The sequence below is a fragment of the Colossoma macropomum genome, unplaced genomic scaffold (assembly GCF_904425465.1).
Source record: "Colossoma macropomum unplaced genomic scaffold, Colossoma_macropomum, whole genome shotgun sequence".
Lineage (NCBI taxonomy): Eukaryota > Metazoa > Chordata > Actinopteri > Characiformes > Serrasalmidae > Colossoma > Colossoma macropomum.
The window spans coordinates 31,203,272-31,227,642 of record NW_023494785.1 but is presented as its reverse complement, the minus strand read 5'-3'; the positions used below and the strand labels follow the sequence as shown (position 1 = coordinate 31,227,642).

Sequence of the window (24,371 nt, the reverse complement as noted above, 5' to 3'; positions counted from 1 at the left end):
AGTATTTCTTGCATTTAATGAGGTATTTTAATATAGACGTTCTTGAGATAAATCAGTTGTTTTGAGGCAGTATTTCTTGAGTATAATGAGGTCTTTTGGTAAAAACAGAACAGTTGGCAGTGTTTGATTTCCAAACAGTGCTGTGGATTTACCAGCTCCACTATACGAGATGCTGTTTTCTGAGACATTGTGGCGTACGCTAAAGTTCCCTCAATGCTGCAACATTTTCCAACTGCTTTTGATCTGTCATGCCCGTATCGTGATGTCTCAGTGGAAAAATCTTAACTTCTACACTTTTGAGTGCTCTGGTTGAGTCAGGCTACGGCTGCTTATCCCATCCGGACGCACTGTAAGTCTCTTCATTTTCTGTTCTCGCTGCAGAGAGCGTCAGGGATGCTGTGGGGAGGAAGATCAAGCTGGCGGTTAAGAAGAGAGTTAAACTGGAGATCAAAGGGGACAAGGTGGAGAACAGAATCCTGGTGAGTTATGCGGACCCCGTCCTCCTGTCTGCATTTTAATATCCCCCTCTCTCCCTCCTCTTTTCCTTTCTTTCTATTCTGTTGCGAGAATGCAAAACAGTACTTACATGCCCCTTCCTCTCTTACACTCTCTTGCATTTGATTTCCGGCATGTTTTCAGGATCTATGTTTCTCACTCCAATACTTACACACAGACTCTCCCTTGTTTTGAGTGGTCCTTAAAAGAGTAATTGGGTGAAACATCAAACTTGGCCTAATTTTATTTGATCAGCCAAGACATGTTTGCGTCTTTAGTTAAATATAGATAATAGGCTAATATAGATAATAGAAGGTTAGCCCTGTGCAGACTGCATGCATAAATCATCACACACATCAAACTGCATGGAGTTGTTCATTGATCTAAAATCAACTTGTTTATGTGATTTCTGACACTGAGTGATGTACTGTTTATGATTTATAAAAAAAAAGGTCAAAAGTATAGGCAAAATTCAGGCATTAAGATGGCTGCGCCCAATATCTTATTGCACTGGTGCATTTTAATACTGTTATTTTTATAAAACAAGCCATTTACATTTTTATGGATTTTTATTTTTTCACCCCGTAGTCCACATGTGACGTTTATGTACCAAAGACAGCTTTTCATCGTGACACACAAGTAGTTTCCAGTGTCTCTTAGAATTGGACAAGCTGTATTTGTTACTATGTCTTTAAGATATTGCATATGTAAATAACCTGTGTTCTGATTGGCTGCTCTGTATTGTGCCTCGTTCGAAAAACAGTACACATTGGAAACACTCCTTATAACTTCAGTGTCAGTGGGCGGGACTAAACTTCTGTGGGCTGAATTGGTGGACATATGTAAATGAGTTGGTTTCTGTAACATTAACAAGCAGTTCAAAACAGGCAGTTTTTGCAGGTTGCAGTTGATTTTCATATTTGGACGGCATATACTGAGGTGTGATTAGTATATTTTAATATTTTAACAATGTGTACATACTACGTTAAACTTTTATTAAAAAAAGCAGAGAAAAATTGGTTTTCGATGATATGAGATTTTAATAGTATGTCGTATCCTGTCAGAAGTTACATAAGTAAGCAAGTCTTGGAGACTATTTGAGGTTACTTAATGATTGACACAGTTTGAGGTAAGCATGTGAATGTTTAGGCATGCAGTTTGCACTAATTGCTGAGGTATGAGCTTCCATTACTAGTTAGCTGCTCAAAACTCCAGAGCAAAACTAAGGAAACAAAGTTTGAACACCAAGCATGTCTTGGCTGATTAACTACAGAATTGTGTGAATTCGATGTTTCACCTGACTTGCACCAGTGCTATGTGAAGCTGCTCTTGGGAATTCCCACTGGCAGGATTCTCAGGCTGAGCTGGAGTGATAGCTGCTTGGTTTGGGTGCTCTCCTGTAGCGCATTATCACCTGTGCGAGCTCGTTTAACAGAAGCAGGTGTCTCAGCTGGAAGAAACGTCCGAAAAAGCTCAGCGCTGAGGAGCTATTGGCAGTGCTTTGCCTGCTAGTAGCGATGTGGCTGGATTTTCCGCTTGAAGGCCTGTCAGGTAGCTGTCAGAAGCATTTTGGGGCTCTGTTGAGTGGTTATATCAGAGCTCCGCTGGGTCCTGTGAATGTAGGTGCTGTCAGTATGTGTGACATATGGTTGATGTAGTGAATGTGCTTGTAATGAGCCAGTGCTGCTTTTGGGTACTGTCAGTATTAGAGGGGATTTGGAAGGATGACAATAACAAGGATAAAAATAACACAAAAATCCTGGCTTTTCCACTCTCACCATTAGTGGGTCAGGGTCTCAGTCCTGAGGTTATGGTGGAGGACTGTTCAGTGATGTGATTGGAAAGCAGCCGGACCTCAAGCCTCTTTAGTGTTATTAATAGATCTGGAGCTCAGCTGAGTCCACATTGTGGTGCAGCGTTGCCTACAGTGCTGCGTCAGTGTGGGAGCAGTGCCTTAACTCAGACAGAGAGGCTACAGTGGAAGGTTGTGGGGTACTCTGTAAGCAGAACCTAATAAAGATCTCTTTAATTAGAGCTTGGGTTTCTAGAGTCAGGTCAGCATTGGTGATTGGCAGAGGGGAAACCTCAGGGCGTGAAGGCCTAATGATTTCTAAAAAAAAACTGTGAAGTTTTGATTAATTTTATGCAACAGAATCATCATGCTGTGTTTTAACTCTGCGAGTGCTGTAGAAATACTTTTATTTCATTGTTACATTTTAGAAAATTATCCAATCAGATTTTTTTCCCCCATATGGTTTCTAGGTAGATACAGCCATGCTACCTCTCCCATTGGTTAGGAGCTGAATTGAAGGCCTAACACAACAGATTAACCAGTAACATAATTAAAAAGTGACCATATTTAGAGTCTCAGTGGGTGGGGCCAAATATGTCAGTAAAAACTAGCTTAACCAACGCATTTGGAAATGGAATACAGAGGCTCTGTGTCAGGACTTACTGAAGGGGTCCCTGTGATACAACAACATACAAGTTAAAATAAATGTAATGTCTCTTCAAATAAAACATGGAATGTCTTTAGCTTTAATTGTCAGTGTTGAATCTAGAGCAGCTAAAAAGTGTTTATGTGCATGGCCCTTTGCTTAGTGCAGACACACTACTAGAATTTATGATGATAGCTAGCAGAAATTAACATTATCATACAGATGTTTTTTGATATTTATGGCCCAAATTAAAGGCCTAGCTCTAACAGTCATGGTTTTCCACTGGTGATAGGTGTTATGCACAGTTTGAACAGATTCTTGGCTTTGTGTTTAGGCAGTTTGGGGGGCATTAACTTGTTAATTATGCTTGTGTTCACTTTAGGGGTAGACATGGTTATTGTATTTATGGATCTCCAGACTCATTTTAAAGGGCATTTCTGGTCTTTGAGAGTAAACAAAGTCTGAGTGCTTTGATGTGAAATGATGAATTTGAGAAATGTACTGGTTTGTGTTTCTTTACAGTGGTGGTGATGGTCACAATGTCTACAACCCAAATATAACCGTTTTATTTATTATCCAAAACCACCAGTGAACCTACACAAACCTACACCAGTATATTCTATAGAACATTTCACATCAAACCACTCTGATTGACTTCGTTTAAGACTTAATGGCAGAATTATGCATAAATGATGAGACATTAGTGGAATTCTATCAGTTAAAAAGGCAGGTTTATCATTCAAGTTGAAGAACGCTTTTATATTGCATGCATGAGGGCATAATAGGCAACTGGCCCCACTGTATAGGTCTACTAAAAATGAAATGCACAGCTAAATATAGAGGGAAGACACTTTTTGGAAGGACAATGATAAACCACACAGGTTTATCCACAAGTGATATATTAGACAACTGTTCTGTTAGTTAAAGGTGTGGTGGACGGCAATAAACACCCATCCTTAAAATGATTACAGTACCCATCCCTTTACTGTAATGTGAAGTTTTATATTTATGGAAAGTTCTAGCTCCGTCTGTCCATCCACTTATCTGTCTGTCTGTCTGTCTGATGGTACTGGACTTTATTGTGGCACATCAAACCGGTAAATCTTCCCACGCACACAGATCAGTGTCATGCTGGGACTTGTGTTCACGGACTATGATAAATAGTGTGGAAGTGAGTGTGTGAGAGAAACAGAGTAAGAGGAAAAAAAAACATTGCTGGAATTTCCCTGGAGTTCACTCTAAATTCCATGGTGGTTCCTGAACCATGAGAATAAAACGCTGACTCTCCCGCTGCCCTGTTAAAAATTACTGAGCAAATAAATGCCCCATTGCAGTAACTGTCGGCTCAGGACCCAGATAACCATTGGGCGGAAGTGGCAGAAAACAAAAACAAACAGCCAGGCCCACTTTTATAGTCTTGCCCACGACTCCCAGCATGCTGCTGGATGTTTTGGTGACCTTCTCTGTGGACCGGCTCTGAGGGGGTTCCTAGTGTAGATATATGTGAAAACACTGCACTAAACACAGATTTGCACATTTCTCCCTTCACTTTAAATGTAGTCTGTAAGCAAAGATGTGTTTGTTGCCTGAAGTTTACATCTGTAGTTTTTCACTGCTGTGTGAGTGGTATAGCAAACAAGTAATCAAAGTTTATTACCACCATTTAGCTTTGCACAAACCGAATGTCTACATCATTCCATGCTCTTCTCAGACAGTGTTGTGCTGTTAAGTCATCTAAAATAGTCTTGCTTATGTGGTTTCTGACACTGCATAGCATATTTGTATATATGTATAAAAAATTGTACTTATGTATAAAGATTGTTACAAATACCTACACAATTCAGGTTTTAAGCAGAGCTGGGCAATATGGCAAAAGTGTAATATCACGATACATAAATCTTCAATTATTATCCAATCCAATTATTTATATTAAACATTTCACACACTAACCGGACTAATTCTACTCTCTTTTTCATCAAATAAGAAGTCAGGAAGTACTGACGATGTCCACAATATCCTCAGAAAAGCATATTGTGACACGTTATGATGTATTTTATCACAATAACAATAAATATTGTCCAGCCCTAGTTTTAAGATGGATGATGCTTCTGTTTTTGACATCATGCAGATTTAATTTTTTGTGTGCAGTGTATATACACTGTATATCCAAAAGTATCTAGACACCCTTTCTGCTAATTCAGCTAATTTACGGTTCTGCCACAGGCAACAGGCTTGCATTAACCCCATTAACCCCCGGGGGTGGGGTCTATTGATATCCTTGATTTTGTAAGAAACATTGGACGAGTGGGTGTCTACAAACTTTTGGACACGTAGCATAATTATTGTATGCCTAATTCTAGACTACAAAGAATTTTAATTGTTATTCAACATTGCCGTTGCTGTTTAGTCCAAGACTAGCTGTGCAAATACCATAATCAGCAGGTCAGAAACAACAAGAACATTACCATAAGTCATCCTCACGTAGCATAATTACAACCCTTTAAAAGCAGTTCCTCGTATATATTAACCATCCATGAAGTGCTAGATGGCTTCGTTAAGGCTCAGAAGCATCATGAAGTGCTTTTTAATAAAAATGCATGCGCTTCATATTGCGCGCTGTGAGCACTAAATCAAAACCCCACTCTTGGTCTAACTGAATCACGCTGTCGTTTGGGTGTAAGGGCATGATGTATGGGATTTTCCCTGCATAAAGGCTCCTGGGGGCACAAGAAGAGAGCAAGCAGGTGTTTTAATAATATCACTCCATCAAAAGGTAAATCCCAATGGATTATCCACAGCAGTAGAGGAAGGAGGGAGGGAGAGGGAAAGAGACCAAGCTTCAAACAATGAAGCTCTCGCACAGAAAGCTTTTCATAACACTGCAGTGCCCCAGGCCTCAGCTTTCTGCCCCTATACTGCTGCTTTGTCTTCAGCTATCAGCCCCTGTTTCCCAACCCTAAATTCTGCTCTAGTCTGGCCTCCCCGAATTCTCATTTCACAGCATTACCTGCTTAAGCAAGTACAGCCCCAATCCACGAGTTTCTTCTAGAGAGTGCGAGATCACAAGTCTCTGTTATCTGTGAGCCCCATGGACCTATTAGCTTCAGTCGGCCAGCTTACTGACCGCTCTCACTCTAGTTGGCGTCCTTTTCCCTGTGTGGCTTGGATCAGTCAGTCAGAAAGCTGGGGTTCGACTGGCTTTTCAGAGTGGACATTACAATAATGCTCTTAACACAGAAATAGCATTGTATTTTATCCATGCTCTAAGGGTTTGGCTTGGAGGATTTTAAATGGAGCTGGCAACCGATTAGCTCTTATTTAAAAAAAAAAAGCACACTGTTTTTGCTGTTTTTGCACTTTTGAGTTAATTATCTGTAGCGCTGCAGAACAGTTCAGACAAAGTTCAAATAAAGCAGAGAATGAATGTGCCTGTGGTGCGTCGAGGCAGAATACAGTGGATGTTGAGAAAATGAGGCTCTGTTTATGATTAATGACATGATTTTTTTTTTCTTTCATAAATGTAAGTAAAAACTTCCATGTGTAGGGCAATTCACTGCCATACAGTTAGCTTTTTCTGTTTTTTAATTTGAGTGCAGCTATGCAAAGCACATTTTTAGCCAGAAGTGGGAACCACAACGTTTCTACAGTGCACTGCTGATGCTTGCAGTGCACTCCTGTGTTAATCAGTGTAGCTTTTTATACCAGCCATGCACTACATGTAGCAGTAGTGGTTACGTGTGCATGAAGTGCAGTTTTAAGCTTTGAGTCAAATTTTTTGCCACTAGCTGTGAATGGTGTGCCCCAAGAGGCATATACAACATATCCCCGCAGTGTTCTTCACTTGTGACTGCTGTGTAATTTAAACAAAAGCTTTGTTGTAATGTTCAGTTTTGCTGTGCAGCAGCACTTTTGGCATATACCTAGCTTAACAGACTAATGTCTACTGTTGATATTTTGTCTTCAGCGATGAACAGTGGATGGTAGGCTAACCACAGTTAAACAAGGCACATTGGCATTAAGCATGCTGTTCTTAGGAGAACCACGTTAGTCTAAGGCAAAGATATTGGCATATTGTCACTGCCTCGTATTTCCAGAATGGTAGCAATACAGAAGAAGGAAAAGCATTCTACCTTCTAACTGAACTTCAGGCATTTTCCCACTTGTGAAACCCAAATACTGAGGTTTGCACCCAGGACCAGTTCTGGGCTTGTTTTTTGGGGAGGGGCTCATTATTGCTGGTTTGCTTCACACATAAAAATTCCATCTGAACTGTGGATCAAAAGCGTCCACATATGCAGCAGACCACACCAGAGTTTGCTGGAATAAACTTCAGACTACCGATTTCAGAAGAATTAGACATCGACTCTTTGGACCCCTCCCAGGCCCAAAAACAGCTTTCACACTGGACTAAATGTACCGAACTTGCAGAGCAAACGGTCCTGGGTCTGGAAACAAACTCTACTGTGAAATTACCCTTTAGTACCCCCTACCTTCCAAGTAATTTTGGAGCTTTTCCGCAGGTTGATCATGAATTTTTCTTTTTTTATTTTCTCCCCAATTTTTAGATGTATCCAATTCCACCCACTAGTTAGGACTCCCCCAGTCACATGATACCACCAGCGCAAGTAGGGCGAAAGCCAGCACAGACTTGTGCATTTTTTCGAACTGCGACTAACGCAGCATTACTGGATAGCTGAATGCGATAGGAGGAAAGCGCCAACCGCCTGTTCTGTTACGTCAGCTAACAGCCAACTAGCATCACTCTGGGTGATGAGGGGAGACGGGGGGCCATCTTATCCTCCCAGAGAGAGCGAGGCCAACTGTGCTGTCTTGGACTCCTGGCCAGGGATGGCTGTAGCATTACCAGGGCTTGAACTTGCGATCTCCTGATGATGGGGCCAGTCCTTAGACTAGGCATGTCAAATGGGGGACCTTTCAGGCCAAAGTGCTGCAGAGATTAGTGTTTACCCTCATCTAACACTCTGAATTCAGTTCATAAAGGCCTTGTAAATTAGCTGATGAGCTGAATCAGGTGTGATTAATGAGATAGTGTGCTGAAATCTGCAGTATTTTGGTCCTCCAGGACTGGAGCTTGACATAGGAGCCTTAGACATTGCACCACTGGGGAAGCTTGATCATGGATCATGAAAAATAAAAAAAAGTAAAAATAATGTAAAATGTAAAAGTAAAAAAGCAAAAATAGAGAGAGAAACCTTCAGTGAAGGTTTTTGTGCAATAGTGATCATATTCTTTTTAATACTGGGATATTCAGCAGTGTTAAAGGTATTTTCTGGTGGTAGTATCCCATACTGCGGCGGTAAGGCATCCGAACACTGCAGCAGTAACAGTAACTTTTTTTTTGACCGTTACTTTGATACATCAGAGGCTTAATGTGTGTTCCTGCTTTCTGAAACATGTCTAGTCCTAAAAAGGAGAGCTCTGAGTAATGAAAAATAAGAAGTATCCACTTCCTCCAGTGTAAACAAAGCGTGTGTGGTCATTGGGTTAAACGGTGACTGTGTGAACCTTCTAGAAGAGCTGTTAGGTGGCTCGGCTAAAGGTTCTAAACTGTAGAAGTCTTGTTTAATTGCTGGGAAATATTTAATTATTAATTATTTAATTATGTGAGTTGCTTAGACATCAGCGCTGACATAGCATTCCTTAGAACTGCACTAAGATCTGCACACAAACACAGAAACAGCATGGCTATGAGTTTCAATAATAAAGTGCATTATAAAACCAAATTGTAGTGTTAGATTTCTGATGAACAGCCAATGATATAGAACGTGAGAAGTTGTAGAGCAGATTATTTTTCTAATAAGGAAAAAGAAATAATACTGTATAAATATATAAAAAGTAAAGCTTATATAATGCCACAGCGTCGTGCTTATTGGAGTAATAATTGATTTATATTCTTGATATTTATGTATGTATGATTTATTTCCTCTACTGAAAACCAATATTTTTCACACAGTTGATGGCAAAAATCTCAAAGAGGTAGCCAGGTGGTTGCTATGCAATTCTTTCGAATGTTTTGCTAATGTGTTCTTTAAAACAAATCACTGATGACTGACTTGTAGCAATTTGTGCAAAAAAAAAGTGTTATGAAAAAGGCCAGAGGGGTCAGCCTCCTCCAGAAGGCTCTCCCTGATTGGTCAGAAGCTTGGCCTGGTTGGTCCAAGAGCCTTTTATGATTCAAAATATGTATCATGTTTTATATTTTTTACAATATAGGCACTGAAATTTGGAGAAAAAAAGCCATGTTTTAAGTTTATTTGTACTTAAAAAAATCATTAAAATATATTTAAAAAATGTTATCATGCTGTGTATTACTGTAAGAAGTCCCAGTAGGACAATTCCAATCAAGGTAAACCATCACTTATATATGTTCATGCAGTCCTACTGTGAGCGCACACACAGAGTCTAGTCTGGACTCTACAAAGTCATGTGTATATGTGTGTGTACATGGTGCAGCGCGGTGGGCGTCCTGCTAAATTCCACATCTGTGTGAGGGTCTCTTCCTCTCTGCTTGTCTTAACATGACAGCGAAGATTACAGAGTAGCGTGACAGTTAGCGCAGACTCAGGGTCGTAGTGCCCCTCTGCTCTGCACACCAGCCATGTTACTGTGCACAGCATTTTAATAAAAAAAAGAAAACAGTGTAATAAAAATGCTGAATTAATTATAATGAAGGGTAATTTTTGTGTGTTAATAAGGAATTGCTGAATATTAGCCTATTGGTCTGTAGCTGTGACTGTATCATTGTGTAATGGTGCTTTTATGTAGTTCCACTGAGGCTGTGATCATATCAGTTGAATCATTACGGAATTATAGTGATTTATAATATAATGGATGTGTGTGTGTGTGTATGTATGTATGTGTATCTATGTGTGTGTGTATATACTGTATAAAACTCAGGGTCTGACCTGCCATCTGGTGCCATTTGATATATCTCTTCATTTTTATCTTAAATCTTTGTTAGTGCTGTAAAGGACGATGATGATTAAGATACAATTTTGAGCCTTTTGACTCTGGTAGGACACGTTGCAGCCTATCAGAGGTGCTTATTTTAAAGTGTGTATATCACAGCCATTTCTTACGCGTTAAGGCAGGCCTATGTTCCATTTTTGATCTGGTGGTGTGAGGGGCAAAATGAGTGAATCTTTAGCCCTCCACTAAAGCTGTGGAGTGATCAGAGGCCTCTTGATATTTTCTAACATTTGATTTTTGAGTCCCACAGTCTCACTGAGTCTCCTTCATTCACCCACCGTCTCCTTTGCTCTCTTACAGTCTCCTTCAGTCTCTCCCACCACCTCCTTCAGTTTCTGTCTCCGTTTCCTTCAGTCCCCCACTGTCTCCTTCAGTCTCTCCAGCAGTCACCTTCAGTCTCTCCCGCTCTCTCTTTTGTTTCCCTCGGTCTTCTTCACTCTCCTGTTCTTTCCTTCAGTCTCTCCCACTATCTCCTTCACTTTGCTGTTGTCTCCTTCAGTCTATCCCGCAGTCTCCTTCATTCTCCCGCCAACTCATTAGCTCATTAGTACACCATCTCCTTTAGGCTTCTGTGGGCTTCTTCAGTCTCCAGTGGTCTCCTTCAGCCTCCACTGCTGTATCTTTCACTCACCCGCTGTCTCCTTCACTCCTCCACCTTCTCATTTATTCTCCTGCCATCTCCTTCATTCTCTTTCAGTCTCTCATTGTCTTTTTTATTCTCTGCTGTCTCTTTCAGTCTCTTATTGTCTTCTTTATTCTCCCACTGTCTCCTTCAGTCTCTCATTTTCTCCGTTATTCTCTTGCTGTCTCATTCACTCTCCCACTGTCTCCTTCAGTCTCTCTTTATCTCCTGTATTGTCTCGCTATCTCCTTCAATCTCTCATTGTTTCTTTTGCTATCCTGCAGTCTCATTTGCTTTTGTGCCATCTCCTTCATTCTCTCTCTCTCTCTCTCTCTCTCTCTCTCTCTCTCTCTCTCTCTCTCTCTCTCTCTCTTCTCCTCTCCTGACTCAAGCTGTGTTCATTTAGCAGTTAAATTGAAGTCAAAGTGCAAAATGCAAAGTGGATTAGTAAAAATATGCTGAACATTTGTTTTAACTGAGTTGAAAAATACCAAATATAACCTTTTATAAAGTATGAGATGGTATCTAATTAGCTTTATATGCAGAAAATGTCTCTTTCTTGCTGTCTGGCTGAAAGTGAATGCCTCAGTGTAATCAGATGGCCAGCACTCAGTATTAGAGCTGCTGCTTACTCCCTCACACACCCCCGCACACTTTATCCTCCTCTGCGTGAGCCGTAGACTCCTGTTCACCTCTAACGAGTCCTGAGGGGAAGTGACCGAGCCCCTCCACTCTTTATCTGCTGCCTGTTTGTGCAGTCAGACTATCAGCACTCGTCTCACCTTTATGGTAAACTGAACCCGTCACTGTCTGTTTTAAGAGCTCTGGCTTTATGGTTTTAGGCTGTAAGGAAATGAATATGGTTATGTGATTTCATTAGTTCCTCTAAATCCAGCTCAGACTGGACGCTTCCATCTCTGAGTAATTACATCAACAGCCCTGTAGAGCTGCTTTGTTAGGTTACCACATATAGATTACAGTAAGATCAGGCTCTGAGTTTGAGTGGGACAACCTTCCTCCTTCTTCTTCTGCTTCTTCTTTATACAATTGTCTCATCTGACTCTGTATAGGTATTGCTATTTATAATAATGCACAAATATATGGACAAAATTCAGGCTGCCATTGCTCTTTTTAGCTGTGCATCATAATTTTGTCTGTTTTTATAGAAAACGTCATGCAGTGTCAGAAACTATATGAACTATTTTGTCTATTAAAATCAGCTGATGCAATATTTTTCATAAACAATACAGCTACTAGATAAAATATGCAAGACTGCCTATTAATACTACAGTAATAATGACTTTTGATTGAATTTCATTGACCGGCTTAATCACTTTGTTTTCATGTGTACGTAATGGTGTAAGTCTTGAAACTTCTGCAAGCTGTGGATGATGTCAGGTTGTTGGCTCGGGCTTGACAAAGCCAAAACCCAGTCCATAACAGTCCATTAAACTATGCCTGGAATGGCACTGACATCACTACTACTATCACTACAAACACAAGTCAGAGTCCTCTATTAAAGGGCCCATATCCCACAATTTTGTGTGTGGTCTTTTTCCAAAAGGTCCACTCATAAGGTTTGTGTGGGTCAGAGCTTGGAAACGTGAGGCTCTTTTGCTGTCTTGTTGCGGCTCCACAGCAGAATAGTTTAAGTAAAAATAAAATAATTCTCCTTTGCAGTAAAATAAAGTTCTGCTAATCGTTTTAACCGCTAACAGTTTAAACAATAAATGGTCTTAAACGCTGGAGTTAATGTATAACTACTAATTCAGCCTTTAACCCTGAATGTTGGTGCGCAGACTACTAGTCACACAGATAACAGTCTCGCCTAGTTAGTAGCTAATGAACAGGTGAAGTGAAGGATTTAAGACGAACAGCGATAAGTTGGAGACGAATTAACTTATTTGCCTTTATAAGCAGTCACCTGGTTTTCTGATACGTTTAATCTGCCACGAGAAACTAAATAACAAATACTTAAAAGTCGCAAAGCTGAAGTCAGATTCTCATTCAAATTTTACCCGTTCCACATTAAATGGTGCAGCAATTACATTCTGGCTCCTCCAGCACCATTTAGGGTCGAACGGGAAAATTCCAACATGAAGCCGGCGAATGAGAAGCTGACTTCAGCCTCGTAAAAAGCTGATCATTGAGAGAGATTTTAAAAAAGGCTATTCTACTTTTGAGGAAAAGTTTCCTGCTGGAGATGTGAGAGAAGCGCCTATAGCTGAGCTAAAGCTTAAAGCAGAGCAAAGTAAGTCTTAGTTGGCATCTATATTATATTTTTAGCCTGTACTAAGACATCACATACTGAGACATACTTACAGCCAAGATGGTAAAATAAAATGTTGTGGCTCCCAAGGTGGTTTGATTTTCATGGAAAGGACAAAAGTGCTCTTCTTAACATTTGGGTTGCCGACCTCTGGTGTGGGTTAATGTACCAAAAACAGAACTGCATTTTTAAATGACCATTTCCCCCACTTTCTGTATCACTTAGAGTTAAGCAGCTGTGCCTTTAAAACTATTTTATGTTAATGACCTCTGTTCTGATATGCTGCCTGCATTGTACCTCTTTTAAAAAGCTGGGCTGAAAGACTCCTTATAACATCAGTCTAAGTGGGCGGGGCTAAACTGCTGTAGGCTGAGTAGGCCAATAAATGTAAATGGCTTGACATCACAGAAACAGTTCATTCAAAATGGGTCGTACAGACGGTGTGGACTGGAGAGTGACCAGTACATTTTGAGACTTAACAGTGTTTCTATACACTCTTAAAAACGGTTCTTCAAGGGTTCTTTAGTAAAGAAAATGGTTCTATATAGAACCATGAACACTGAAAGAACCCTTTGCATGATTAAAGGGTTCTTTGCATTGTGAAAACTATATAGCACCAAAAGGGTTCTTCTATTGTAATAAACCTCACATTGTAATAGTGGAAACCTTTATGGTGCTATATAGAACCCTTTTCAAAAAGGCTCCATATAGAACCATCTACAGCACATTCTCCATCAGTCTGAAGAACCACTTCCCAATGCAGAGAACCCTTTAATCATGCAAAGGGGTCTTAACACCCTTCAGTAATAAGCGGTTACTATGTAAGGTAGCTTAATGAACTTGAGCGTGGTTGTGGTGGTAGTAGAAGTGTTTCTGGGAGATGTGACCGCAGAGTGGACGTTTCATTAATAATGCCCTCCAATGCATCTGCATTGTTTGAACCCCAAAGTTTGTAAACATTTAACACTTATCAACAGCTCACTGCAGCCCTCCTCCTGCCTCCCAGCTGTAGTGTTGTTAGGAAGTTGTGCGACCCCATGATTATAGTCCTTATTTTTCTTTGAACTGTTAGCATTGTGAGAACACTGAGTAATAACCTAGTATTGAAAACTGAATCAAATCATGGGCTGAGTGTATCGATTGCACTCTATCCACAAGACACAGTGGCAGCGGCACTAAAAAGCTCATTTGTCACCCCGTGCGTAGAACAGATCTGCCAAACGACTGCATGGAGCTGCACAGTATGATGTCAGTTTAGCTCTCCATATAGGATATTGGATGTGAAGCTTCTGAAGACTCGATCTAAATGATTGTTTCCTGGGAAAACCAGATCCAGCTTTAAATTCCTGTCCCTCTTTCCTCTTTCGTATACGAAGAGTATGCCTTCCTCCCCCCCTCTGCCTTTCTTATATGCACCTGTTAGGCTGACTTTAATCTCATTCTGAGCTGGCGTGAGACAGATGCTGATGTCTTTTGAGGATCAGATATATTATCTCTCTGCTGGTCTGTCTGTCAGCCTCTCCCACAGCTCAGCATAACTCTGCTGTGTTTGTCTCATAGGGGGAGAGGGTGGGATACACAGGTGCAAGCATGTGTGCAGACAACTAATAGAACATTTACAGGTTAGAAAACTAAAGCCTGACTGATTCCATTATGTGTGGTGTCCATGTTAGGCTAAGGCTAACCCTAAAAGATTGGCTGTTCCTTTATGTTCAGTGCCTCAAAAATGTGGACTACTTCAGATGCAGTGTGCTTCAGATGGGTTGTGCTGCATTTTCATTTCCAGTTGAAGTGTGACTAACAGCCCTAGGCTACTCAGCTAAAGCTAACATTAGTGTGTTTTGCACTGCTTGTGCGTCATATTATCTGTGTGACATACCTGAGGAAGAATGTCAAGCGGAATACCAGATGAACCATTATGAACCGTTATGAACTGGTATCCCGCAGGCTAATGCTATACATTTCTTAAACTGAGATAAAACTGGAAGATAGAACCATTGTCTTTGCTAAAGAACCCTTGAAAACCTTTTTAAGGGTGTAGGGACATCATATAGACCTCAAAACTCAGATAAACATAAGGGTAGAGCTGACAGTAATCAATATTATTAATAGGCCTGTCACAATCATGAAATTTTAGCTGATAATTGTTATATAAATAATTGCAATTAACAGTTTAATTGTCGGGTTCGTTCATTTTATGCAACAAATAGTGTACAAGTCTGAGGCAGCTAAATTGGCTGATTATCTATCTTGCTTTCAGAGCCAACCAAAACTTGCATTTTCTTCTGAGACTGTGAAAAACACTTGTACTGCAAACATTCATGCAAAAATTAGCCTTAGCTATTCTAGCTATCAATTTAACCAACACACATTCCCCTAATTGTGTTATAGCACACTGTTAACAGTCAGAAAATCAGAGCTTGTCATGATAATTGCAATCAGGCGATTATGTAATAATAATAATGTTTATGATTGTAACTGGTATAATTATTATCCAGCCAGTCTACAGTTGTATGTGAAATTTGAATGATGGTGGAGTTGTAGAAAAAATATCTAATTGTAAATTTTCTTTTACCAATTTAAATGCGATTATTTTCATTAAATTGGGCTCCAGGGCTTTTAATAATAGTGTAGGACATAATTAAAACGTGAAGCTCTTGCAATTTGAAAATTGCACTCAGTTTGGATTGTGATTTCAATATAAAATCGTCTAGTCACGCTGCCCTAGTTTGAACACCCCCGGATTACGTTTCTTGAATTAAGTTAATACTTAAATAAATCACTTTCCTGCCATATTTTGGGTTTTAGTTTAGTTGTGCATTATAATGTGCAGAAATGTATTCTCTGTAGAGCGGTGGTCACCAACCCTCCTCCTGGAGATCTGCTTTCCTGCAGAGTTTAGTTCCACCCTGCATCTAACATGATGCCCCTCCCCTTTAAATAATTTCAGTGAATCTGATCCAGCCAATCTAGGACTTGAGGAAGTTACTTAGCTGGAGCAGGTGTGGCAGACTGTGGTTGGAACTAGACTCCAGGACCAGGGTTAGTGACCACTGCTATAGAGGATGTGTCTTATTTTCACTTCACAAAACATGGGGTGCCCAAACTTTTGCACACTGTGACATCATCATCTGAATTCAATATATATCTGTGTAGACATCACAACAGTTTGGTTCGGTTAACAGTTTTTTTAAAGAAACAGTTTAGTGCACCAACAAACCTCACATTTCACGCTGAATAGAAATGTGTGTGTGTGTGTGTGTGTGTGTGTGTGTGTGTGTTATAGATTTTATATGTTTTATATTGGAAAACAAGCTGAGAATTTTATTTTGGGCTCATGTTATTGTAGATTATTATAATCTGTTCAAACTCTCCCAGACTAATGCAGTTGAATCGCTCCTTTAGGTCAGATTGCTGCAGTCTTACACCCATAAAACCTGTACAGATCAGACACAATCCCAGTCCTGACCTGTTTAGACCTGATACAGTCAAGACCAGAAGCTCAGAGGAGCACTTTGGACCCCACTGAGGACCCTCTGGTACAATGCAGAGCAGATTTTGTTTCCACAACCAGAAACCGTTAAGCTCTTACTGGCGGTAGCTTACACTCACTGGGCTGTATTCCCGGACGCGGATTAAGCTTTAGACTTGAACTAAATCACAGTGCCAGTGATGATTCACCGCCGGAAACCCTTTTTAGTCTAGACTCAGGAGTTATCTGGGTCCGGGAAGCGGGCCCGTTCATTTGCACGTTTGGCGAGTTGCTGATCAGCCGTTAAACCAGACCTTCTCTAAATTAAAATTTTATGTTCAAGCGCTTGTGGATTGCTTCTGATTTTGGTTTAAGAAAGATTAAGCCTGTTTTAGACCATGTTTAAGAAAGGCAGTGCTTATTAAACCAGATTAAAAGAGCCATTTTGCCAAGGCTTAATGCGCGTCTGGAAATCGGTCCCTATACGCTGAGCTCCCTATGCCTCTTTTGGCTGCTTCAAAAAGCTGATAAACTGACATTTATTCAGCCGTGGAAAACTACTGTTATGAATAAGCCATTTCCTCGTGGACAAGGCAAAGAATCTCGTCTTTATTCTGGGTGAAAATGGTTATACGATGAGTGAGATACCATCAAAACAGAATTCCCCATTTGAGCATCCTTCATCGTGGAGGAGCCAGTCAGTGGGTTTTTCCCCTCCGTCTGTACGTGCCTCTCATCGTAATTCAGAGGAGAGAAGCGGTGCTTCCCGGCCACGGCTGAGTCTCAGGGACGTGAGAGGTGCTTGGGGGAGGCAGAGACTTGCTTTGTCTAATTAGGTTACAGGGAGTGTGTGTGTGTGTGTGTGTGTGTGTGTGTGTGTGTGTGTGGCAGGGGGGGTTAAGCGTTCTGTGTGAACGTTTTCATTACTTCAGACTGCTTTTGCTTGGTCACACACCGCTGCTCCTCCGCAGCCACAGCAGCACATTATAAAAGCAATACACTTTCAGTTTGCGAAAACCGATAGTCTAGTATAAAGAGCTGTCACTATTAGATGATTAACCTTGATTACTCAGTTAAAAAAGGTAATTGATTCAAATGTACCTTCTCCATGAATCAGCAGTGATAAGTGTGCAGTTTTCATTATTATTTGAGGTGCACTGAAATTTCCTCCACCAAAAATGTTTGGCTAAAAATAGAAATATGATAAGAAAGAGAAACATGACCAAAAATATTGAGCCCATGGAAAAAAGGCTCGATCCTTAAAACTGTGAACAGCTATCTGGAATCATCTGGATATGGTATGAATTTGAATTATGAATTATAACATGAATTTTTCACCTAAAAAAATATGATTTCTTTTGAAGCAAGAAATGAACAGTCGGATGGATGTCAAATCTAAGGAAGAAAGAAATAAAGATATAGCAGCACGGTATTTCTCAAGCAAGCATTTCTTCATCAGTTAATATCATAATAGTTTAAAAATTAAGTAGAATGCAAGACAATACAATTTACACAGTCATTACAAATAATGTTTCTATTATTATTAATAATAATTAGAATTCTTCTTTGTCTACTTAAAATACACCCTATCCGAGAGCGTGAAAATCCACCTTTCTATTGACACTATACGGTCGCACGCAAACGTTTGGGCACACCTCGTCAAATGATGTTTTGTTGAGTGCTAATAAGTGAACACATCCTCTACAGAGAGCACACATATGCACATTTTAATGCACAGTTACTGTTTATTTTATTTATATATTGGAAAAAATGAGGCTTGTGCAAACGTTATGGCACATGTTTTGCCTTGTAAAGTATATTTAATATTTCGTAAATGTTTTTTGTTCCCATTTTTGCTAAACTTGTCAAATAAATAGCATATGTGCAGTAAAATTTGCAGAAAAAAGTCATATTTAAGTGTAGAAGTTAACCTATTTCAACAAAACGTGTCATTTGACCAGGGGTATTCAAACTGTACAGACTGTTATGTGACTGTATGTGGACACCTGAACAACCCGAGCAATGCGCTTGTGGATCCTGCCGCTTCAGGAATGAGCTGTTCTTGCTCTTTCCAATTCACAGAAACAGCTCTTACAGTTGACTAGGCCATCTCTAGCAGGGGAGTTTTAAGAACTGACTTATTGGAAAGGTGCTGTCCTCTGACTGTGCACACTGAAAGTCACTGAGCTCTTTGTCTATGAAGATTGCATGACTGTGTGCTCGATTTTTTGCATGTGTCAACTGTTATCCCAAAATGAAGCAATGGATATGGCTAAGATAGCCAAACCCACTAATTGTGAGTGGTGTCCACATCCTTTTGTAGTGTGTTCACCTGTTTAATTATCTATTTACAGTATCTTGTTCTGAGATAAAATGCCAGTGGCTGAACCCAGTGAGCAAAGTGTACACAACACACAACCTTCTGCTTTCAAGCAGAGCTCTGTGAACCGGAGGGGAGGTCTGCAGTTGCGTCAGTCTCTTCCGCTGAACTTTACAGGTATGCATTGTAGTGACTCATATGTCTTGTCGGCTGTGTACACAGAGCACTCCTCACAGAAGAAACTGACCTTTATGTGGGATGAGGGAGGGCTGCTGAGTAAAAAGGTTTCCTGTTTCCATCTCCGTATTCTTGTTTTGGTCTTTTAAGAGGGTCTTGCTGTTAAATTGATTTGATTTGCCGACGGCCTCGTCTGTAGTTTGTGTTCCCTGCAGGCCTTCTCTCGTTAGTGACATGCAGCTACTATCATCATGTACAAATTGGCATTTAATTCAGTTGATACCTTGTTCCTCTTTGACCTTTATAATAATATGAATGTCATAATCGTAATGATGAAAAGTTTGTTTATGTGGCACCCTGTGTGAATTACAATGCAGGTCAAGGGATTCACATTGTATGCAAATAAAACAGTAAAGCTGGAAATGAAGCAGAGTAGAAAAAAAACAAAATAACACACAAGAACATATCACTTAATGAAACCGAAAGCAAAACTCAAATTATTAATAAAAAAAAAAATAAAATGTGTTAAACATTAATAGCTGAAGAGTTCTGTGTGTAATAACAGAAGGTTGCTTCAGTCTTTTCGGCGTGCAGTGATGACTTTACGTTATGGGCCTGCACATTATGAAGCTGATGGTATAAACATAAGAAAATCCCATCAGTGGTCGGTTCTCTGCTTTGCAATTGTCCACCTAATAAAATGTTGCCTATGCTTTATTTTTTCACTTTCTTTTCACCCTCTTGACCAGAGGAAGAAAAAAGGCCGTAACCATTATTGTGCTCCAACAGAAGTTTGTTTATGGCTGCCCTGTGTTTACAGAGCAGGAGGGGCAGAGGGAAGTGGGACGGGACCTGATTTACCTTTGCCTTTGTGAAGCCTCCTTAGAGCTCTTTACACTCTCCTGTTGTTTGGTCAGAGACCAGTATGTCTGGTGTTGGTAGATATTCACCAAGGCCACTGACCTCAGTCAGGTCTGCTTTGACACAAACAGTGAAAACACCTCAGCTGTATTTGGCTGCTATAAAGTTAAATGGTAGTAGGTGTGCTAAGTGTGTGTCCTGAAACTGGGTCGCTTACTTGATTACAGTAGATCAGTTATAAATCACCCTTGTATGTAATCTATTTCTCTGAGTGTCTTATAAAAGCTCTATTTGGAGCCGTAGCAGAAGTGAAAATGTTTCCATGTTAAATGTGAAACCCTTGGGCTCTTGTTGGAGTCAGTTTCGAGCAATCGTGTTTCTGCTAACTAGGGCTGTGTTCCAAATATCGATACAGCAACATATTATTGATGAGCAGATGTTGGTACATGTATCAATACTAAGGTCTGACCGATATGAAACTTTGTGTCCGATACTGATTTTAGGGGGCTAAAAATCATTGGCTGATATGTTGGCCAGCAAATTGGGGAAGCAGCCTGTACCAAATATAGTTTTGTGACTGGTACCAGTACCAATTTTAAAGAGCTAAAATTGATGATGTAATATTATATTTTATGTACAATTATGTTTTTTTGTTCATTTTTACATTTTAATTTTATACTCCAAAACTTTTATTTTAGCTGAAATTGCTATGCTATGATTGTCAATTCTTAATTACCACACTTCCTAAACACATGCTACATAAATATTATAATACAGCCCTAGGGGCACAGCTATCGAGAATACTTTGTGCTTTTGGTTTCTGTTTATCATCTCTTTTTTTTGCTATTTTCATGTTTTTATGGAATAATTGTCAAAGGTTTTACCTTCATCAAGAAATGCAGGCTTGAATCCCGTTGGAGCTGCATCCAAACAAAAGGAGCTGGTTATTGTTGTGTTATTGGCGAAATTATCAGCCCATACTGATAATATCCACAGGTTGGTATATATTGTGGTTGGGCTCTAATCCATACAGTGATGGAAGAGTACAGTTTTATTCTTTATTTCTGATTTTTTGCATAACAGATGTGTTGGTAAGATACTGAAAATGTTCTATTACGGTTCTGCACATCATGCATTTAAGAGAAACTGAGCACAGAATTAAGCAAATTCAGTTTGTTTTGTGTGAAAGAAATGAATAATATAATTTAAGTACTAGACTGTCATTTTCTCAAGTTTCACTTTCACAGTCAGAGTTTAATCGGCAGTAGCAGTAATGTGTTATGAGTTTTCAGCACCTCACTTATTATGAGCATTTTGCTTACTTCCTTATAGAGCTGCATCATCATGTAGCTCTGTTAAATGCTAAAAGGATAATGAGGGTGGTATATGCAAGCTGTGGCTTATGTTCATGAACATTTTATTGATCACTATTAATTTTACAGTCACATGTTTTCACACGCCCATTACTGACTACTGCCTGTGCTGCTGCCTTTGGGTTTACAGATGATCACTCCTCTCCCTCATACTTTAGCTCTGATCAACACCTCAGAGTGAACCACACCTATAATTAGTTTCTCAGAAGCATCCCCAACTTTATTGTTGGTTGTAAACAAATGGTTAGATGAACCAAATCTCAAGTTTTTCCAGCACTATTTATTTATTCTTTATTATTTATGCCATTTTAAAAATACATTTTTGGTGCAAAAATAGTTGTTGTACATTTATCATCATGCATGTCATGAAGTTACTGTCTGTGCCCAGTCCTGCTGATGGCTGCCAGAGGAATCTTAGCACTTGTTTATAACCGGTATAGATATTGGAATATGTCTGAAGTAGAGAATGTGAATGAACATTTCTGTGTCAGAGCACTTTAGTAAAAATTGGAACACTTTAATTTCTTAATGTACAATTTTAAGGAAAATCAAGATATTCAAATCGCACAGTCCTCTCTCTCTCGCAGTCATAGTGGTTTCATGGGTAGTGGATGCCAGGCTGCTCTGAACCGGCTGCTACTGCCCACAGGGAGACACCTGCCCCATGTTTTCTAGTGCCAGAGAAGGCTGCCAACATGACTAGCTGCAGGAAACAGCAGCTCATTTTCTGCCCCGGTTTGCAGGACAGGCCCTGGCAGATATACCAGACCAGGGGAAGAATTCAAACCCCAGCACGCTGTGTTTCTGCACTGGCCTTTCTGCGGTTTGTGCCCTGGACAGACCCACTCTAGGCTTTCAACACCATTGTTAGATGGAGCTTAAGACAGGCTGAGTAAGAAATACTGTCTCAACAGCTGCACACAAACCATGTTTTGAATGGCCTGCTCAGTCTGATATTTGTAGAGCTGCCACGAATTCTGTACCTTTGATAAATTTGATGATTAAAATGTTTGAAAACGAAAATGCAATTCTAATAGCTGTGTGTTTACTTATTTTTATGAAGACATGCTCATCAGTGCATCAGCTTTTGTTAGCCAGATGGCTACCAGTAGCAGTGCATCTGAAGAGAACAAGATCATTAACCTGCATATTACACAAAAACGGCAAATGGTAATCATCAAATGGTCACTCCTGTCAAAGCCAGGGTAATATCTCAGCAGTAGTCAGAGGTCAGGCTGTCGAGACTTTTAACCGTCTGTATTAGTGCTCTAATTTAAGGCCATAATAATAAGGGTGAAGTTCTAGTCCTATTCAGCAGCTTCTCATTCACATTGTCGTTCCACCTTAAATGGCTTAAATGGTTTGAAGTAGTTACAGTTCAATAAAGACGCTGTTTCCTTAGCTGTCCTGCTCTACTCAACACTGATGCATTCAAACAGTCCCAGCAACCAGGTAAGGGTTGCCAGATTGGGCAGAATCTTTAGGAATAGCAAATAGCATGTGTGTGTGTGTGTGTGTGTGTGTGTGTGTGTGTATATATATATATATATATATATATATACATATACATATATATATATATATATATATATATACATACATACATACATACATACATATATATATACATACATTAATTGTAGTATTTCAGGTCTCATTAAAGGATAATAACAGTAACAACGAGAACAACTTATTATTATTATTATTATTATTATTATTATTATTATTATCCAGTAAGGTTTTTTTTTTAAGGTAAATGTATTCTTATGGAATATTTGAATATTAAAGATTTAATATTCAGTAGAAGTTGCATCTCCAGATGTTTGTCAGGTGAAACTAATCGAGTTGGTCACATGATTCAGTAGCTCCGCTAGTTAAGATCCTAGTTTCAGATCTTGAGAAGTTCAAGATAAGTCAGTGTGATGTTTTGTTCCTGGATGTGGGAAAACTCATTTCGAGTTCATGAACCCACAGAGAGGCCAAGCAAGGGTCATTTTCCTTATCCAGCAGTTCGTTTGGATCAGTTTAGGGCTCCGACTTGGTGCCTGTTTGAAGTTGTGCGGTGAGATGGAAAGCATTGAGGGTGAGGTCCAGAAAGCCGCTCTGCTGATGAAAGAGTGTGTTTGTTGGATGATTGTTGTCGGATTTGGGAAACGTGCCCGTTTACAGCGGTGGGTGATATCACCTCATCAGATTGAACCTTTGGCAATTCCATGCTTTTTTTCCCCTTCCAGTCTTTCAAGTGGCCTGTAATTTAGCACACTGAGCTAGCTTCTCACTTCCTTATTTGACGGTACTGATTGCCTGTTTACTTTTCGAGGACTTTGACTGATAAATGAGTCGTTATTGTCAGCTGTGCTGGACTTTCACACTGTTTATATGGCTGTTAGATTACTTTCGATTACATCTGTCTGATGGGAGAATTTGATAACAGCTAGTTCAGGGTTCCTGCAAATCCTGAAAGTCCTAAATTAGATATGAAAACTAGAAGATCATAAAATGTCTGAAAATGTTTTATTTATTACTATTTGCAGGTCTTAAATTTAATGGATCAGGTATCGGTTAAAATCAGCCTGATCCTGTTCTAAGTCTTTTTGTTTTTATCTTCCATTTACACTGGTGTTGTAGAGGCACCATAAACAGACACACCCACACAGTTCAGAGCAGAAAGCAACTCGGACTTTCTGGAGCGCTTGTCTACTAATAAATATATATATTTAATATATATATATATGGCATTTCTTTGCTATTAAAACCAAAATGTAAACGTTTGACACCATTTTGACAGGGACTTTGACTGCATTTAAAGTAACCAGGAGCTACATTATCAGGGAGGTCAATAAAACTGGATCAAAATAGATTGAAAGCCAAAAAGTCTTACAAAGTAAATCAAACGTATAATATAAAAATATGTATAATGTATCCACAGTGTCACATTCTGTATTCACTGGCAGTCTCACCTCAATTGTGCAGCTGTTATGTTTCATATTACCAATGAAAACACAATGAGTGGATTAATCTAAACATCAGCTGATACTCCATGTTAAAGGACTCAAGGTCTTTTTATATATTAAACTAATTCAAAACAGTCAGCCAAAACTAGCTGCCAGCAGTCCTGTGGTCAGAAACTGACCGCTGATGAAGGGCTTGAGGTTGGCTTAGCTGACAAAGTCAAACACAGGTAGAAGACTGTGTAAGGATCATGCAGTCTCAAAGCATAAATCCATGCTTTTACAGCCAGTTGCTTTGAATCAAGTGAACATTAATATGTGCCATGTTTGAGTTTGTGTGCTCTGTGCAGTTCAGATGGTATTATTTTAGCTCCTTTGGGCTCTTTAAAAGGGTTTGATGTTA

At 39.7% G+C, this 24,371-nt stretch overlaps 1 protein-coding gene across 1 annotated transcript in view; it reads left to right on the top strand.

The window, feature by feature from the left end:
• Positions 1–24,371, top strand: part of LOC118821746 (F-actin-uncapping protein LRRC16A-like) — a 155,705-nt gene that overhangs the window by 7,820 nt on the left and 123,514 nt on the right. Inside the window, exon 2 of the mRNA XM_036590478.1 lies at positions 382–479. Coding sequence (XP_036446371.1) covers positions 382–479 — 98 coding nt within the window. The remainder of the gene's footprint in view (positions 1–381; positions 480–24,371) is intronic.